The following is a 17381-nucleotide window of genomic DNA, read 5'->3' on the forward strand; positions in this document are numbered from 1 at the left end:
TTAGCACGTACACTGTCCCCAGGACATGGTTGTTTGGTCCCTTTGGTGTCACCATAACTATCTGAGTTCAGTTACCTTGCTCCCTGTTTGATTTTTATGATGTGGCATGTGTCTTTAGATACACATATTTTGTTCACTTTATTTTTTTTAATTTTTTTGATTGTTTGTTTGTTTATTTATTTATTTATTTATATGAGAGAGATCGAGAGTGAAAGAGGCAGAGATAGAGAGAGAGAGAATGGGCACGCCAGGGCTTCCAGCCACTGCAAATGAACTCCAGATGCGTGCGCCCCCTTGTGCATCTGGCTAACGTGGGTCTTGGGGAATTCAGCCTCGAACCGCTAAGCCATCTTTCCAGCCCTAGATACACATATTTTGGATTTTATAGATTATTCAAGAATAATTTCCTAGTTTGGTAGATGAAATAATATAGTTAACCCTGTCATAGAAGAATAAAGTGAGATTTCGTCATCATAACTAAATGTTTTGGTAAATAACTTTCAAAAAACATTTTATTTATTTGTTTATTTGACAGAAAGAGAGAGAATGGGCACACCAGGGCTTCCAGCCCCTGCACACAAACTCTAGATGCATGCGTCACCTTGTACATCTGGCTTATGTTGGTACCTGTGTCCTCAGGCTTCACAGGCAAGCACCTTAGCTGCTAAACCATTTCTCCAGGCCCTTGGTAAACAATTTTTATGACATCTGAAGGGATTTTTATTTATTTATTTTTTCAGGTAGGTTCTCTGGCTTAAGCTGACCTTTCAAGGATATAAAGCAGCAGAAAGCAGTAACCTCAGTTTGGTGTTTCTTTAAAAAAAAAGATCGATTTGTTTATTTGCAAGCAGAGAGAGATAGAAGAGAGACAGAGAGAACGGGCGAGCCACAGCCTCCAGCCACTGTGAACTGACTCCGGATGTGTGCGCTCTCTTGTGCATCTTGCTTTACGTGGGTACTGGGGAATCTTAACTCCAGGTGTTAGGCTCTGCAGGCAAGTGCCTTACCTGCTGAGCCCTCTGTCCAGCCCAGTTTGATGTTTTATGACACAGGGGTCTCACTTTATGGCCCAGGCTGGCTTGGAAACGATGGCACTCCTGCCTCAGCCCCCTGAGTATTGGGACTACAGGTATGTACCTCCATGCCCAGCTGTGAGCTCACGTTTGGCCACCCTCTGGTACCTGCCATGTGTGAGTAGAGCTGCAGCTAAGGAAGTAGAGGCAGGTCTGCATGGATCAGTCAACCACATGGAGAGAGCAGTGTGTCTTAGGAATCTGCTCTGCCTGTATCTTTCTTCACAGCGGGAAGCGGGCCTGCTGGTGTGGCACTGCTTTGTGTGACAGGCAAGGAGCTCCTGCCTGCCTTTAAAGCACTTCGCCTCTGACCAGAAAGCTGCTCTGGAAGCCGTGGGCACAGACCCATCCCACTGCCCTGCAGACAAGGCTGTAGGTGCTTGCTCACCCTCTGGAAAACACGTTTGGCTACTATCACTGAGAAGAGCTTTACCTCAAGACCTCCTGACCCTCTTGGAGTCGGGCTTACCTGTGTAGGAGAGCAATTGACAAGGCTGTGTCTGGATCTTGAGTGACAGGGACATCTCTGAGGGCAGGAGTTCATGACTGCCAGCACTTGAGGACTTTTTTTTTATATATTGGCACATAAGGCACGTTGGTAAATAACTTGGGTTTAGCGAGTCTTCCTAAACAATTTCAGAGTATTTCTTTGAAAACCTGAAAATTTTCAGGAATGACAAAGGTGCTCATAAAATATGACAAGCTTCCGGATTTAGCAAGTATAAAGTGATAGAGATTCCAATTGTTGATTTTTTATTTATTTATTTATTTTTGCCTTGACCTTTTGTTGATAGCTTTTTGTAGGCAGGATTTTAATCTGCTTCATTTGCTAATCTAAGAAATTGTAAGTACCTCTGTGAGGTGAGGATGGGATTGACATTTTTATCCAGCTGGCTTCATGGGTTAGGCCTAACCAAATTTGGTGGATCATTAGTGTGTAGGCAACATGTCTAGCTTTTCATGTTGGTGGGGAGAGTTTCTTATTTTGAACAGTTTTGAGAAGTAGTGGCTTTAGTATAATTTATGGCTTTTAAGTATACTATTGATTTTAAAAAAGAAAATCCCCAGATTTATCAGAATGCAGCAGCTTTTTTAAGCATTTATTTTGAGGTTGCCCAATGAAAGAAACCACTTAGAAGTTAACATATGGCAGTAGTATTTTGATTAGTAATGGTTTTCATATAACTGTCAAGTACAGTTACAATTAACTTTGAAGATTCAGAATTTGTCTCTACCAGGAGGAGAACCATCAAATTCATAAATTTGGTTTTAGTTACAGTTAAATGTCTGTTTTACAGTGTGGTTATCATAATCCAGGACTGAAAAACTGTGTGGGTTTATTGAAGATTACTTAAAGGTTGACAGATATTTATTTTGTTCAGGTTTGGAAGACAATTCAAATTCCAGAAAACCTTTCTTTTCTCTCTTTTTGCTTTTCATACTTTTTTTTTGTTTGTTTATTTCAATTATTTATTTGAGAGCAACAGCAGAGAAAAAGGGAGAGAGAGAATGGGCATGCCAGGGCCTCCAGCCATCGCAAATGAACTCCAGATGCATGTGCCCTCTTGTGCATCTGGCTAATGTGGGTCCTGGGGAATCAAGCCGCGTACTGGGGTCCTTAGGCTTCACAGGCAAGCACTTAACTGCTAAGCCATCTCTTCAGCCCTGCTTTTCATACTTTTAATGACAACAAAGACGTTAAAAATATTTTACCAAAGTCAAACCTTGGGCTGGAGAAATGGCTTAGCAGTGAAGGTGCTTGCCTGCAAAGCCAGAGGACCCAGTTCAATTTCCCAGGATCCATGTAAGCCAGATGTACAAGGTGGTGCATGTGTCTGGAGTTCATTGGCAGTGAGCAACTGGAGGTCCTGTGCACCTGTTTTCTCTCTCATTCTATCTGCCTTCCCCCCCAAAGTAAATAAATAAATATTTTTTAAAAAGGATCAAACCGGGCTGGAGAGATGGCTTAGCGGTTAAGCGCTTGCCTGTGAAGCCTAAGGACCCCGGTTCGAGGCTCGGTTTTCCAGGTCCCACGTTAGCCAGATGCACAAGGGGGTGCACGTGTCTGGAGTTCGTTTGCAGAGGCTGGAAGCCCTGGCATGCCCATTCTCTCTCTCTCCCTCTACCTGTCTTTCTCTCTGTGTCCGTCGCTCTCAAATAAGTAAATAAAAAAAAAAATTAAAAAAAAAAAAAGGATCAAACCTTGACTGTTTTGGCTTTCTCTTCTCAGAGGTTCTCTTGGAAATAATGCCTGAAGAAAAGGAAAGAAAGGGAATTGTCTCTTAAAGTTTTCTTTTTATCTTCTAATATCTCAGTAGCTGAAAGAGAAACATTTTAGGGTGGTTCTGGAAGTTGTGTGCTTGCAGTTTTGTGTGTGTGTGTATCTAGTATTTTATTTTCTACTACCCATGTCACAAATTTAAGTTAGCATTTGGTAGCTGTACAGACATTTACAGTAGGAATTTAGGAAAGTTTCATAACAATAGGTTTGCATAGATGGAAAAGTTCTTTGTTTTCTGTTTTAATTCTTAAGGAAGATGGTAATGCCTAGGAAACATGCCTGCTGTTCCGGCTAAGAGCCTACCTGGCTCTAAGGTTAGCCCCTCCCCATTTCTCTTGGGATTTGTAATATTTGAAGATTTGTTTCCTTATGAATATCTGGTGTCCCTTTGACCTGTTAGAGTGCCCTTAAGATGTTGATTCCTGTTTCAGACTGATGCCACAGTAAGACAAGAAAGGACTCATACCATGATAGGCAATTACTGCTGGAGGAGTTAAGACCGTCAATGAATCTGTTCTTTGTTCTGAATGGTGACTGCTACCACTGACTTTACCTTTAGCTGTGACAGTATAGATTGTCCTTTGCTGTAGTACTAAAGTGAATTTTTTACAGTTTTTTTTTTCCTTTTTATAACAAATCAAATGTCTTATTGCACCATGTTTACTCGATTGAAAGTTTCCTCATCACTTGGTGAGACGCTCCTCTAATTCAATCTTTGTCTTTTGTCTTTGCTGCCTTGCAGGGTTGGTACAATAGGCTTCACTAGACTTAGCTGCAACTCAGAATTTCTCCTCCAACACCTGAGTAAATGCTGATGGTCTTGTGGAGAGTGGATTAAAAGTACGAGCTAAGTTCTCAATCCCAATTACGAAGCGGAGGAAAATTTAAACTGTCTCCTTCCAAGTTTATCACAACCACCACCATCAAGACAGCAAACCAAAGGACAAAGACTTTGACCTGCTGTGTCTGTGTAGTCCAGTTCACGTACGGTTTACAGACTTGGCTGGGGTTACTAATAAGTCATAAAAAGTTGGACACTTCTGTCATTTGGACATTTTTATTCACAAGTGACCAGAATGAGGGCTGTACTGGAGACAGCAGACATTGCCATAGTGGCCCTGTATTTTATTCTGGTCATGTGCATTGGTTTTTTTGCCATGTGGAAGTCTAATAGAAGCACCGTGAGTGGATACTTCTTGGCGGGGCGCTCTATGACCTGGGTAGCGATTGGTGCCTCTCTGTTTGTGAGCAATATTGGGAGTGAGCACTTCATTGGGCTAGCAGGATCTGGAGCTGCCAGTGGATTTGCAGTCGGCGCATGGGAATTCAATGCCTTACTGCTTTTACAACTTCTGGGCTGGGTTTTCATCCCAATTTACATCCGGTCAGGGGTATACACCATGCCCGAATATTTGTCCAAGCGATTTGGTGGGCATAGGATTCAGGTCTATTTTGCAGCCTTGTCTCTGATTCTCTATATCTTCACCAAGCTTTCAGTGGATTTGTATTCAGGTGCCCTCTTTATCCAGGAATCCTTGGGTTGGAACCTTTATGTGTCTGTTATCCTGCTCATTGGCATGACTGCTCTGCTGACTGTCACTGGAGGCCTTGTTGCAGTGATCTACACAGACACTTTACAGGCTCTGCTCATGATCATTGGGGCACTCACACTTATGATCATTAGCATGATGGAGGTTGGCGGGTTTGAGGAAGTTAAGAGAAGGTACATGATGGCTTCACCCAATGTCACTTCCATTTTGTTGACGTACAACCTTTCCAACACAAATTCTTGTAACACCGATCCCAAGGAAAATGCCCTAAAAATGTTGCGAGGTCCAACAGATGAAGATGTTCCATGGCCTGGATTTGTTCTTGGGCAGACCCCAGCCTCAGTATGGTACTGGTGCGCTGACCAGGTTATCGTGCAGAGGGTCTTAGCAGCCAAGAACATTGCTCACGCCAAAGGCTCTACTCTTATGGCTGGCTTCTTGAAGCTTCTACCAATGTTTATCATAGTTGTGCCAGGAATGATTTCCAGGATACTGTTTACTGATGATATTGCTTGCATCAACCCAGAGCACTGCATGCAAGTGTGCGGAAGCAGAGCCGGGTGCTCCAATATTGCATACCCACACCTGGTCATGAAGCTGGTGCCTGTGGGCCTTCGGGGTTTGATGATGGCCGTGATGATTGCAGCCCTGATGAGTGACCTGGACTCGATCTTTAACAGTGCCAGTACCATATTCACCCTTGATGTGTACAAACTCATCCGCAAGAGTGCAAGCTCCCGGGAACTAATGATTGTGGGCAGGATATTTGTGGCTTTTATGGTTGTGATCAGCATAGCATGGGTGCCAATCATTGTGGAGATGCAAGGAGGCCAGATGTACCTTTACATCCAGGAGGTGGCGGATTATCTGACCCCTCCCGTGGCGGCTCTCTTCCTCCTGGCAATCTTCTGGAAGCGCTGCAACGAGCAAGGGGCATTCTATGGTGGAATGGCAGGCTTTATTCTTGGAGCTGTCCGTTTGATACTGGCGTTTACATACCGTGCCCCAGAATGTGACCAACCTGACAACCGGCCGGGCTTCATCAAGGACATCCATTATATGTATGTGGCCACAGCGTTGTTTTGGATCACAGGACTCATTACTGTGATTGTTAGCCTGTTCACAGCACCTCCCACAAAGGAGCAGATTCGCACCACCATCTTCTGGTCCAAGAAGATCGTGGTAACGAAGGAGAGCTGCTCTCAGAGAGACGAGCCGTACACAATGCAAGAGAAGAGCATCCTGAGGTGCAGCGGGAGCGCCGAGCCCATCAACCAGGTCATTCCCAATGGGAAATCTGAGGGTAGTATCAAGGGCCTTCAGCCAGAAGATGTTAATCTACTGGTGACATGCAAAGAGGAGGGCAACCCAGTGGCTTCCTTGGGTCACTCAGAGGCCGAAACTCCAGTGGATGCTTATTCCAATGGGCAAGCTGCTCTCATGGGTGAGAAAGAGAGAAAGAAAGAGACGGAGAATGGAAGTCGGTACTGGAAATTCATAGACTGGTTTTGCGGTTTCAAGAGTAAGAGCCTCAGCAAGAGGAGTCTCAGAGACCTGATGGATGAGGAGGCCGTTTGTTTACAAATGTTAGAAGAGACTCCACAAGTTAAAGTAGTACTAAATATTGGACTTTGTGCTGTGTGTTCGCTTGGAATTTTCATGTTTGTTTATTTCTCCATATGAACTTAAGGATATGGTGAGACACTTAAGAAAATACTGATCTTTGGGAAAAAAAAATGTAACTGTTGCATCTCTCAGGCATTGTTTACGCTGAAGGTTTTAGCCAAATTTTACTTAGTAGAAAATCATCTATTTGCAAGACTTTATTTCCCCAGAGATGGACAAAAGTAAATCTTCAATTTAAATGAAGCAAAACAGACTGAATTGTGTAAAAATGTGGTTTAGAATTTTCCATACCAAAGTTAAGGAGAGACCATTCGTTCTCATAGGTCACATAGAGAAGAACATATGTTAAGGTGTCATGGGTAAGGTGTTGTCTGCACTGCCAAGTCTCAGTAGACCTTACGATGAAGTAGATTTGCTCATTTGTAAGTTTTTTGTCTTTGTAATACCCACTGTGATAAACTGAATTTGTAGAGACTGATCAGTTATATATTGAAAGTCTAATATGCTTGGATGGTAATAATTTCAGGACAAATTAGTTTGCCAGGTCTTTTTGTTAGCATGAGTCTATGGATTCTGCTTGCCCCGAGAAAGGAAGAATGTTCCCCTGTAGGTATTTTTGTACCACCTGTATGTAGACTTTTGGGAGGTGGTGATGGGCTTTAGCCCAGTCCCGCTCCCTAAGTTTTGTTTCCCTTCTGTCATGGAAGCTTAAGTGGACCATACTCAACTACCAAGTCTGTCTATAAAGTTACTTGTTACAGTTGTGTTTTTTTTACATTATTATGAGGGGGAAGTAAATGTTGCTGATGATCCCCCCCCAGATGTTGACCAAATTAAAATTATTTTAAAATACAGTTTGGGAATTACCAGCTATAAAGTAGCACTTGATTAACTTATGCTAAATATTTTCTAGCTTCTTCATGTCATTTTTATAGCATTCTTTGTTAATTGGCCAAGAGCCTTTCCAACTGGATCCAATTGAAAGATAGTGTCCAGTGTTGTGAGGAAGAGTAGACATAGCTTTTGTGTGCTGGGAGGGAAAAGTCTAAATCTGAGACCATATTCTATTCCTCACAAGTTCTTTTCCTGATTTTTGTTTTTCTCAAAAGATGTGCCATTGGCACATAGCCTCTGCAGCTTTATATCCGTAGTCTGTCAGAGCATGAGGGTGTTTCAGTAGAAGCTGGTCGTTAAGTAATAGGAAACTGGAAGTGTACACTTGCCATTGATGAGTTATCTTTGTAGGCTTTCTGTGGGATGGATACCATGTTCAGAAGGTGCCAGGAACAACCAGTGTTGCTTGTAGAGAACATTGGAAGACTTGTGATGATAGATTTTATCTTGACATGGCTTGGTGCTCAGTTGAAATATCCATGGGTAACAAGTCTTTTTCACAGGCTATTTTTCTCCTCAGTGAACTAGGATACAAAAGATGTTAGAGAAGAATTTTACAGATGACGTAGGTCTGTGTCCTCAACACTGCCCCTTTTCCTCTGAAAGATGAAGAAAGCCAATTGTGTATCTACTTTCTTTGACTTTCTGTAAGCTGATAACTTTTTAAAATGCATGATTTTTATTAAGCCTTGTACTTAGGAAAAATTAATTACTTTTATAGGTAATTTTGTAGATTTTGAATCAAAACTCAGTCCTAATACTAAATTTTTTTGTAATACATAAACTAGTTTGTTAGTGATGGACTTGACTAGTCCGAAGTTGATTTTAGGAACTATCAGGTAGCATACTGTCTTCCTGTTTTCAGGAGGTTTCTGATGGACTGAGTCTGTAGGTTAAAAAGAACTAAATGTTTGAATGGCATGTATTTCTGAAGAGCTTAGAGTGCCTTGTACATTTTATTCCTCTCACTTTCATTCTTAAGATTTGTCAACTAGGGGCCAAATAGATAGAAGGACCATTCTTTCTTGAGTGGAGGTTGAGGCTGTGACGTGTCCAGGGTTACGAAACCTATTTGGGAAGAACAGAAATCAGTTCTCCAGATCTGGATTCAGAGTTTGTCCAGATATATTTGGACAAATGGTTTGAGCTATTTTTTTTTTCAAAGGAAGAGTTCTTCCTTTGTGATAACCTTTTGACATTTGGGCAAGTAATGGGATCTTAGGTTTTCCAAATTGGCATTAGTTGCAGGAGTTAACATTTTCTTTGGCTCTGAACACATTCCTGTGTTGACACTTCGGATGGGCAGCCAGCGTGCCTGTCCCTCCTGTTTATAGCATCATTCTCTCCCCATTTGTTATTTAATGTTGAGTCCTAATAGCTTTGGAGTATTAGGATTCCCTTCACTTTCCTCTGCTGTTGTCTTAGTAAGATCCACAAAAATGCATCATCTTGTGTCTATTGATGGGCAGTAGCAGTAGCCAAGTTTAGAGTCTAATGTCTGTAAATAAGGGTGACTTAACATCATTAAACTGTTCATTCTTACTAGTACAAGCATCATTTAGTAGTCTGAAGTCCCCGAGGCTCTTCCTTCTTACTGCTTCCCAGTAAGGGGTAGGGTAGTGTGCTCAAAGAAGTGTGTGAATTGCTGGGGGCAGCCTCATTTCAGGGGCCCAGTCTTCAGTGTAAACTTCAGAAGAATGAGTGTTCCTGGAGTGACGCACACACTGTCTTAAGCTGTAACATTTCCATACTTTATCTGCATACATGAATCTTTAAAGGTGACACAGATCTGCAGATAATAATATGTAACTAAGAGTGGTGGTACTGACTAAAACAGTGGCTGAAAGTCAGAATGGAGCTGGCGAGACTACTAGTCTACAAAGCAGAAAGAAATACCATCTGACCTATGCTATGACTGGTTCCTTGCTCCTAGGTGTTTGTCTTATCAGACACTCTACAAGCAGATTTGATGAAAGGGTTTACTCTCCAGCATGCAGAATGACTGTGGGCTCTGTTGTGGGACTGAGAACTTCTCTCTTACCTTGGGAGATTCTGACCTGCCACACAGGAATAAGCAGCTGAGCCACTCTCTCCTTCAGCTGATCTTTTCAGGAGGTGATCTTTTGTCTGTAGAGAAGTGTCAAGCAATAGCACTGATCCTTTGGCCCAAATTCAGTAGATCTGATCACTAGGGCTTCCTTTGCACTTACTTGGCTCAAAGGATCCATTATTTTGCACAAAGAAGCTGCCCAGGGTCTGTACCCATAACTTAGGAAGGGCACTGCAAGAGAGGAGCAGGCCCTTCCCTCTGAAACTTCCTGTTTTAACAATCAATGGCAAAGATGTTCAGCTCTAATCTGAAGCTAAACAGGAGGTAAAAGTCTTGTCCGTGGCAATTCAGAATCTTGAGAATTCTACCTCCTGGGTTTTTAGCTTCTTTCTGTGTCAAAGGTGCATGATCCTCCCCTCTCTTTTGGATACCATTTAATGTCATCTAGGTCCCCCCCCCCCAAAAAAAAAAACAGCTTTATTGTTAGCCACCAAAGGATTACGTCATTCAGCATTCCTACTTGGATTATGATTAAGATTAGGATTGCTTTATTTCTTCATGCCTTATCCCCTGTCTTATTTTACCTGAAGTGTGGTAACTGAAAAGGGACCATATGGGAGTGACACCTCCCCCATTTCCTAGATTTGTGTTGAGAAAAAAGATGTGCTCAAGACCAGTCTTGTTATGTGATCGTAAAGCCTACCCAATAGAAAGTTCTTCTAAGTCAAAAACTAGGGTGAGATCTTGACAAGTCCCTGGATGTGATATAGATGTGAACAGATTGGTAAAGAACAAACATTGGTAAATAAAAAAGTCTGGGCATGGTGGCACACACCTTTCATCCCAGTACTCAGGAGGCAGAGGTAGGGGGATTGCTGTGAATACGAGGCCAGCCTGAGACTTAATGCCAGGTCAGCATGGGCTACAGCAAGACCCTACCTCAAAAAACAAACAAACAAACAATAGAAGAAGTAGTAGTCATCTGTAGAGATGTTGGCAGATGTTCACTGAATTCTAGAACTTGAAGCCTCTGGGCTCTCAGCTGGTTTAAATCCCCCTCTGTATAAATTAGAACACAGGGGGATGACCCCAGTTTAATGTTACTGTAAAGTGTGAATTTATGAGTACAGTAGAGGTAAAGTGAGTGATAGTGGTGATTTATTTAAAAACATAGTTTTAGGCTTTACTCTTCAGCCCAGACATGTTTTACAAATGACAGAGACTGATCATCTTATCACACATCCTTTCTCAGTTTAATCACATGTTCTTTATTTCAGCCTTAGTAAATTCCTTCTCAGCTCTTCAGTCCAGTATGAGCATACTGTTTTGATGTGTAAAGTGCTGTTTTGTCCCAATGTTGAACTTAGAACCAAGTAATGGTTCATTCAGACATACGCTTAAATATACCAAATTTATATTAGCTCAGAATGTTGAGAACAATAATTTTCTCAGAATTACTGTTGGTTAATGGTAAAAGCAATAGAAGTTCAGTGTTTTCAAAGTTCCATTTCCACGAGTTATGGAAAAAGCAATAGTGATAGTTCATTAAAAAAAAAAAAAATCCACTTGAGGGCTGGAGAGATGGCTTACCAGTTAAGGCGTTTGCCTGCGAAGCCTAAGGACCCCCGTTCAGTTCTCCAGTACTCACGTAAGCTAGCTACACAAGGTGGCACATGCTTTTTTGGAGTTTACTTGTAGTGACTAGAGGCCCTGGTACACCTATTCTCTCTCTATCTGACCCCCCCCCCGTCTCTTTCTAATAAATGAAGTGAAACATTTTTAAAATAAAATAAAACCCCCTTGAGGTGATGGTGTTGGAATGCAGAGAGGACCTGGAATTTTTGGTGTCCAAAGACTTGTTTTTGCAGTATGTGTTAAAAATAGTCTGGAATAAAGAGCTGTGGTAGTTAGCTTGGTCTTATGATTGATTGCATCTTTTTTGTACTGTGTGTGGTTGGCTTAACTGGGGCTAGAGACCCCTTTCCTCATTAAGCTGAGCTCTCTTGATTTGGTATGGTTTCGCCACCGTCTTCTGTTGGGGTACTCCTCAGCTTCTTTGAGAACAGTTAGCTGGGGTTCCTTGTGGTGGGCTTTGTCAGTCCCGAACCACTGACACTTGGTCGCGTAAACTCTCTGCTGGAAGAAAGGCTTTACTACTGACTCATCTTTAAAAAATGTTGTGAAATGGTTGTCATTTTTGTTTTTGTTTCTGTCTCACTTCCTTTTTATAAAAGGTAGGGTTTAATTTATTTGGTATTAAGCAATCCACTCATGTATCTGGCAACCAACAGCTAACAATTGGCAGATAAGAACTATCTGAAATGAATGGACAAGGGCTGGTAAATCTGTATCATTACTGATCTCACGCACTTTACTTTTGAGGAGAGTATCCTACCGGATCTGCAGCTGTTGTCTTAAGCTAGGACCTTTCTTTCATATAGTGACTATTGAATTGGTTGCCTTTGTTAAGATAAAGCTGCCAAAGAGCCAGTCAGGGTGACACGCGGTGATCTGATTCTCTTCACAGCAGTGGTTCTCCTGTTGTCAGAAAGGCAGAGGAGTGCTGCGCCTGAACCTGTGTCCCCTCCCCTCCCCCTTCCAGACTTCATACACTCACTCAGTTCTGCCCGTATGGTGTATGTTGCCATTTGTACAATAGCACAAGATGACCACATATGTCCACAGCCCCGTTGTATCTTGGTGATCTTTCCCTGCTCCTTAGCACTGCTAGATAAAGCAGTATTACTTAGATTGTTTTTTTTTTTAAGACTAGTTAAGTTTTGAATTTATCAATGTAGCCTAGACTTCTGCAAGTGGAGTAGTTATTAGTGACTCAACATTTTTTTGGTGTTAATAACTGGAAAAATTAGACTGAAAGCTATTGAAATCTCAAATTGGCAAATGTCAATATGTATATGCTATTTCACGGCATACATGATCAATTGTTGGAATTTGTGTTTGGATTAATGTCTTCTGGTCGCCAGTATTGACTATGCTACTTTGCACCTTTCCTTTTTTTAATAGAAGACTCTTATTTGTTGTTACTCTTTGTAAACTTTTATTGCAACTTGTGAAGGAGATTAACAAAACCACATTTCTATGCTTTTGTGTATAGCCTTTAGGTTCACTAATAACTTAGTTTAAGATTTGTTTTGCAGCTTAATGTTATTTATTTGTCATTATTTGCTCTTTTGTCTAATTAAAAATTACATACATAATTTTTCCAACATACTCGATAAATGTATCTTGAGAACACATGTAAATAGCATTTCATATTTCCATGAGAGAGAGAAGGCTCGAGGTCGGTAAAGAGCACAAAACCATGTTCATACCTGTGTTTCTCCATACATCAAAAGCACAAGGCTAGTAACATTCTCACCAACTCATAAGTGCCACTGATACACCTACCCAGTGTTGGTCCCAGAGTTGTTAGGAAGACCACAGTATTGAAGCCTTAAAAATGAGCTGTTTCTGCTGGTGGTGGGTCTTGAGTGATGAGAGGTTTAAAGTAATCTTGTTAAGTTTGTCCTTCATTGGTGAATGGAGAGCCCATAGATGTCAGAAATACTGTGATTATACGTGGGAGTTACAAGCAAAAATTAGGCTCGTGGACACACTTTGATAATCTGAAACTAAAGAAATAGGGACAACTTGGGATTTCGGTGGCTAGAACAGGTAACAACTTCTGCTGTATCTTGTGGAGTCATTTGAGCTGTGTTTTTAAATATTGTCTAAAAGAAATATTACCTCTTGCCAACAGGGCTCTGAAAAGCATGGAGAAATTCACACTGAAGCAGGGCAAATCCTGTATTCATTTTTGTGTAGGTCTGTGTGAGAGATGAAGTCATCCTCGTTTTCTTTCTGTGCTTGATTTCAGAGATAACTTGATCTCAGTGTTTTGAGCATAAACTAAATCTGAGGCAGATTTGCAAAGTCAGCAGCAGTGCTCTTCCTAGCAGCACCGTCTGGAGGAAGGATGTTTTGACCCATCCCTGTATCTTCCCAAGGCTAGATTAGTGGAAAGCTGTGAATGTGCATACAAAAGATGGAAATGTGTTTCTCCTGCTCATTGCCCCTAGACTGTCCCCTGATTTCTTTATTTCCAAGTGGTCTCATGTCTGCCAGGAATAAAAAGTAGTTGTCTTGAGTTTTGTCTGGGTTTTAAGATACACCAGAACAGGAGAGAAGTGATTAACCTATTTTCCTCTTCTCTTCTATTTTGCATATCTTGTTATCTTAGGGGAAAGACTTGATAACCGTTAATGAAGATGGCAGATGGTAAAGACTAATGTCACCTTTTAAAAATATTTTATTTTTATTTATTTATTTATTTGACAGAGAAAGAGGGAGGGGGATAGAGGGGGGGAGGGAGAGAATGGGCATGTCAGGGCCTCCAGCTACTGCAGATGAACTCCAGATGCCCTGTGCTCCTTGTGCATCTGGCTTACATGAGTCCTGGGGAATTGAACCTGGGTCCTTCGGCATTGCAGGCAAACGCCTTAACTGCTAAGTCATCCCTCCAGCCTCAACCTTTTTGTTTTTAAAGAAGCACTTGCCATGTGACACGCTTCAGATCGTTCACGTGAGCACTGGGGAGCTACTTCTGAGCGGTGTACCTACAACCCAAAGGGGAGAGCACCTAACTCCTTAGGGTAAGTGGGTGCTGAGGGCGAAGAGTGTGAAAAACTAGGAAACTAGAGCAGTTTGGAACGTCTTCCTAGCAATATCATGACGCAGAGCAGTCATGATCTTTAACCCTCTCTACTGTGTGCTCTGTACCTTGAAGAGAGTTGATATTAAATTTTAAAAAACACTTTTTAACATTCTTTTGGCAGAAACATTTTTCATTTGCAATCTCATGGAAAACTGCTTTAATTAGCCTAGGTAAAAAGTAGTCCTAGCAATGTAAATACATGCAATTAAAATGCTCTGATTTCACTGTGAGATCTCACATTTGGGAGTGGCAAACAGATCAACAAGTCTTCTGCTCATGGACTTTTCTGTGGGGTTGTTAAAATGTAAAAGCTTTATATATATTTTTTTTAATAGCAGCATATGTTAGCATCGGATAATGGTATGGAGTCTGTCCCTCCTCTTTCCCTCACCTTTATTGCTTCAGTTTGTGGATTGCCAGCAGAGCTCAGCAGAGATGGGCTGTTTCTTTCTGTCCAAAACTGTGTTGGCAGTCTCCGTATGAGCTGTGTTAGGCTTCTCAGTGATTCTCTCTCTCTCTCTCTTTTTTTTTTTTTTATAAAATGGATATCAAAAATAGTTGCTGTGCAAAAGTTAGTAGTCTTCTTCAAGAAGAAATCCAGTTCTTTTTCTAATAATATCCTGTGAAATTGCTTCATCCATTCCTTTATTTTTAAGCCAAATGTCAGCAGAATACTGCTGCTTTTATCTAATACTTTTGATATGTGAGTATTAATTAATGCATTTGAAAATGATGATTACGTTGTTAAATATCTTCTCCGGTGTCCTGCCTGTTACACGGGAAGAGACCAGGCAGCGCGCCTGTGTGTGCGCATCGTGTCATCAGGCGCTTTGCACCACCGTGGTGACGAATTCAGTGGATGAATGTCAGTGTGTTACTGTTTTTTTTTTTTTTTAATTACAAAACTGGCTTAGTTTATCACCCATTGTCTTTAGTTTGTTGTTGTTGCTTTTAAAGTTGTTAACTAATCAGGCTTATCTCATTGTGAAGTGCTTTAGTTGCAAACAGAAAGTAGAATTTTCCGTAAACCAGGTTACTTCCATATTGAAAAGCAATGATTAAAACTGTAGATTTTGAAGTGTTAACCATTCACGACAATTCTAACCTGGCTATTCTGTATACAGCTGATTTTTAAACTTGTAAACATGTATGATCTTGGTTTCATGTGTTCAGTGTTACTGTTTAAATAACGGAAACAGTGAAGCAGAGCCGCTGGAGACCTGTCGGCTCTCCTCGCTGCCCGTACACTGCACTGTTCTGTGTAAACTGCGCGTTATTCTGCCAGCTGCTGCATTAGCCTTCAGAAGTATTTGGAAACTTAAGATGAATTACATTTCTTGCAAAGTACATTCCTTTCTGTGGTATTTTGTCCTGTAACTGAAGTGTAGTAATTATTTTATGGAAATGTTAGCACTTCTGTACCAACTTTGAATAAAATGAAAAATTTACATTTCTGTGACTGTTTTCAGTGTGAACATGTGTCTGTCTGCCCAGATTTATAGTACTCTGTACTCAATTGAAGGTCTGATTCTTGGCTTATTAGTGGTTTATTTATCCCTGTTGGCATTATCATTTTTAACCATTGTGAATACTGACTCACAAATGTTGACCAAGAGTTCAGTCACATGTGAAGCATGGGGTAAGTAAAATTCTTAGCTCTTTTCCCTGTAATTTCAAGTTACAAGAAAGCTATATGGATAAAAAGAAGAATAAGTTTGGAGTCATCTCAGTCCACATTTACCAGTAGTTCGCACACTGCCACGTCTGCTCTCCTGTGCGTGTGTCCCGCAGTCTTCTGAGAGAACCGTTTGTAGAATTAATCCCACCTCTTAAATTCCTTGGGGTGCTTTTTTTCAAGACAAATCAATTACATAAAGTACCAGTGATTTTAATCCAGACTCTTCAAATGCTACTGGTTCTGGGACTGTCAGCAACGTGTTTTTAAGTTGTTCAGAGGCTACTGCATGGTTTAGTCTCACGTGTCTTGTTTACTTTAGTCTGGAACAGTCCCTTGGCATGCCCCCCTGCTTTTTTTAAAAAAAAAATTTATTGAGAGAGAGAGAGGAAGAGACAGATAGAAAAAGAGAATGGGCACGTCAGGGCCTCCAGCCACTGCAAATGAACTCCAGATGCATGCTCCCCCTTGTGCATCTGGCTTCCGTGGGTCCTGGGGAATCGAACCAGGGCCCTTAGGTTTAGCAGGCAAACTCCTTAACCACTAAGCTATTTCCCTAGCCCCACTTTTGTTTTTTGAGGTAGGGTCTTGCACTAGTCCAGGCTGACCCAGAATTCACTGTGTAGTCTCAATGTAGCCTTGAACTCATGGCAGTCCTCCTACCTTGGCCTCCTGAGTGCTGGGATTAAAGGCCTGTGCCACCATACCCCCTTAAAAATTTTACTGAGAATGCACACGTGCAAGAGAGAGTGCATGTGGGCATACCATGGCAAATGAACTCCAGACTTGTGTGTGTGCCACTTGTGTATCTGGCTTTACGTGGGTGTTGGGAAATTACATGGAGCCTGCAGGCTTTGCAAGCAAGCAACTTTAACCTCTGAGCCATCTCCCCATCCCCTCTTTCACTTGTGATACTGATGTTGGGGGAGTGAGTCCAGGCCAGGTATGTTTTGACTGTCCCTCCATTTGAGACTAACTTCTCTTCATAATTAGATCCAGACTGTACATTTCTGGCACACATACAGCATAATGATAGAGCCTCAAAATCTCACATTAGGCTATGAATCTCATTGTTGTTGACAATACTTTGCTGCTTAGTGAAGGTAATGTCTTGCCAGATTGCTCCTTTGTCCAGTTTCCCTTTTTCCTTTAGGTAGTAAGGAATGTGTGGAGAGAGAGTTTGAAGCTATATGAGCAGGTTATTTTTCATTAAATTAGACATCCCCCCCACACTGGTCTTTTATTTATTTATTTATTTATTTATTTGAGAGCGACAGACACAGAGAGAAAGACAGATAGAGGGAGAGAGAGAGAATGGGCGCGCCATGGCTTCCAGCCTCTGCAAACGAACTCCAGATGCATGCGTCCCCTTGTGCATCTGGCTAACGTGGGACCTGGGGAACCGGGGTCCTTAGGCTTCACAGGCAAGCACTTAACCGCTAAGCCATCTCTCCAGCCCCTCTCCCCCCACTGGTCTTAGCGACCACTGGAAACTTTTCCTTCAGCCATAGCTGATAG

At 41.6% G+C, this 17381-nt stretch overlaps 2 protein-coding genes across 3 annotated transcripts in view; both read left to right on the forward strand.

Annotated features, from left to right (window-relative positions):
* Slc5a3 (solute carrier family 5 member 3) overlaps window positions 1-11087 on the forward strand; it is a 38716-nt gene extending 27629 nt beyond the window's left edge. For both annotated transcript variants that reach the window (XM_045150845.1, XM_004654460.2), the window contains exon 2: window positions 4097-11087. In XM_045150845.1, coding sequence (XP_045006780.1) covers window positions 4431-6587 — 2157 coding nt within the window. In that variant the 5' untranslated portion in view covers window positions 4097-4430 and the 3' untranslated portion in view covers window positions 6588-11087. The remainder of the gene's footprint in view (window positions 1-4096) is intronic.
* The window catches only part of Mrps6 (mitochondrial ribosomal protein S6), an 89710-nt gene that overhangs the window by 47865 nt on the left and 24464 nt on the right, over window positions 1-17381 (forward strand). The window lies entirely within an intron of this gene.

This window comes from Jaculus jaculus, chromosome 5, assembly GCF_020740685.1.
Source record: "Jaculus jaculus isolate mJacJac1 chromosome 5, mJacJac1.mat.Y.cur, whole genome shotgun sequence".
Taxonomy (NCBI): domain Eukaryota; kingdom Metazoa; phylum Chordata; class Mammalia; order Rodentia; family Dipodidae; genus Jaculus; species Jaculus jaculus.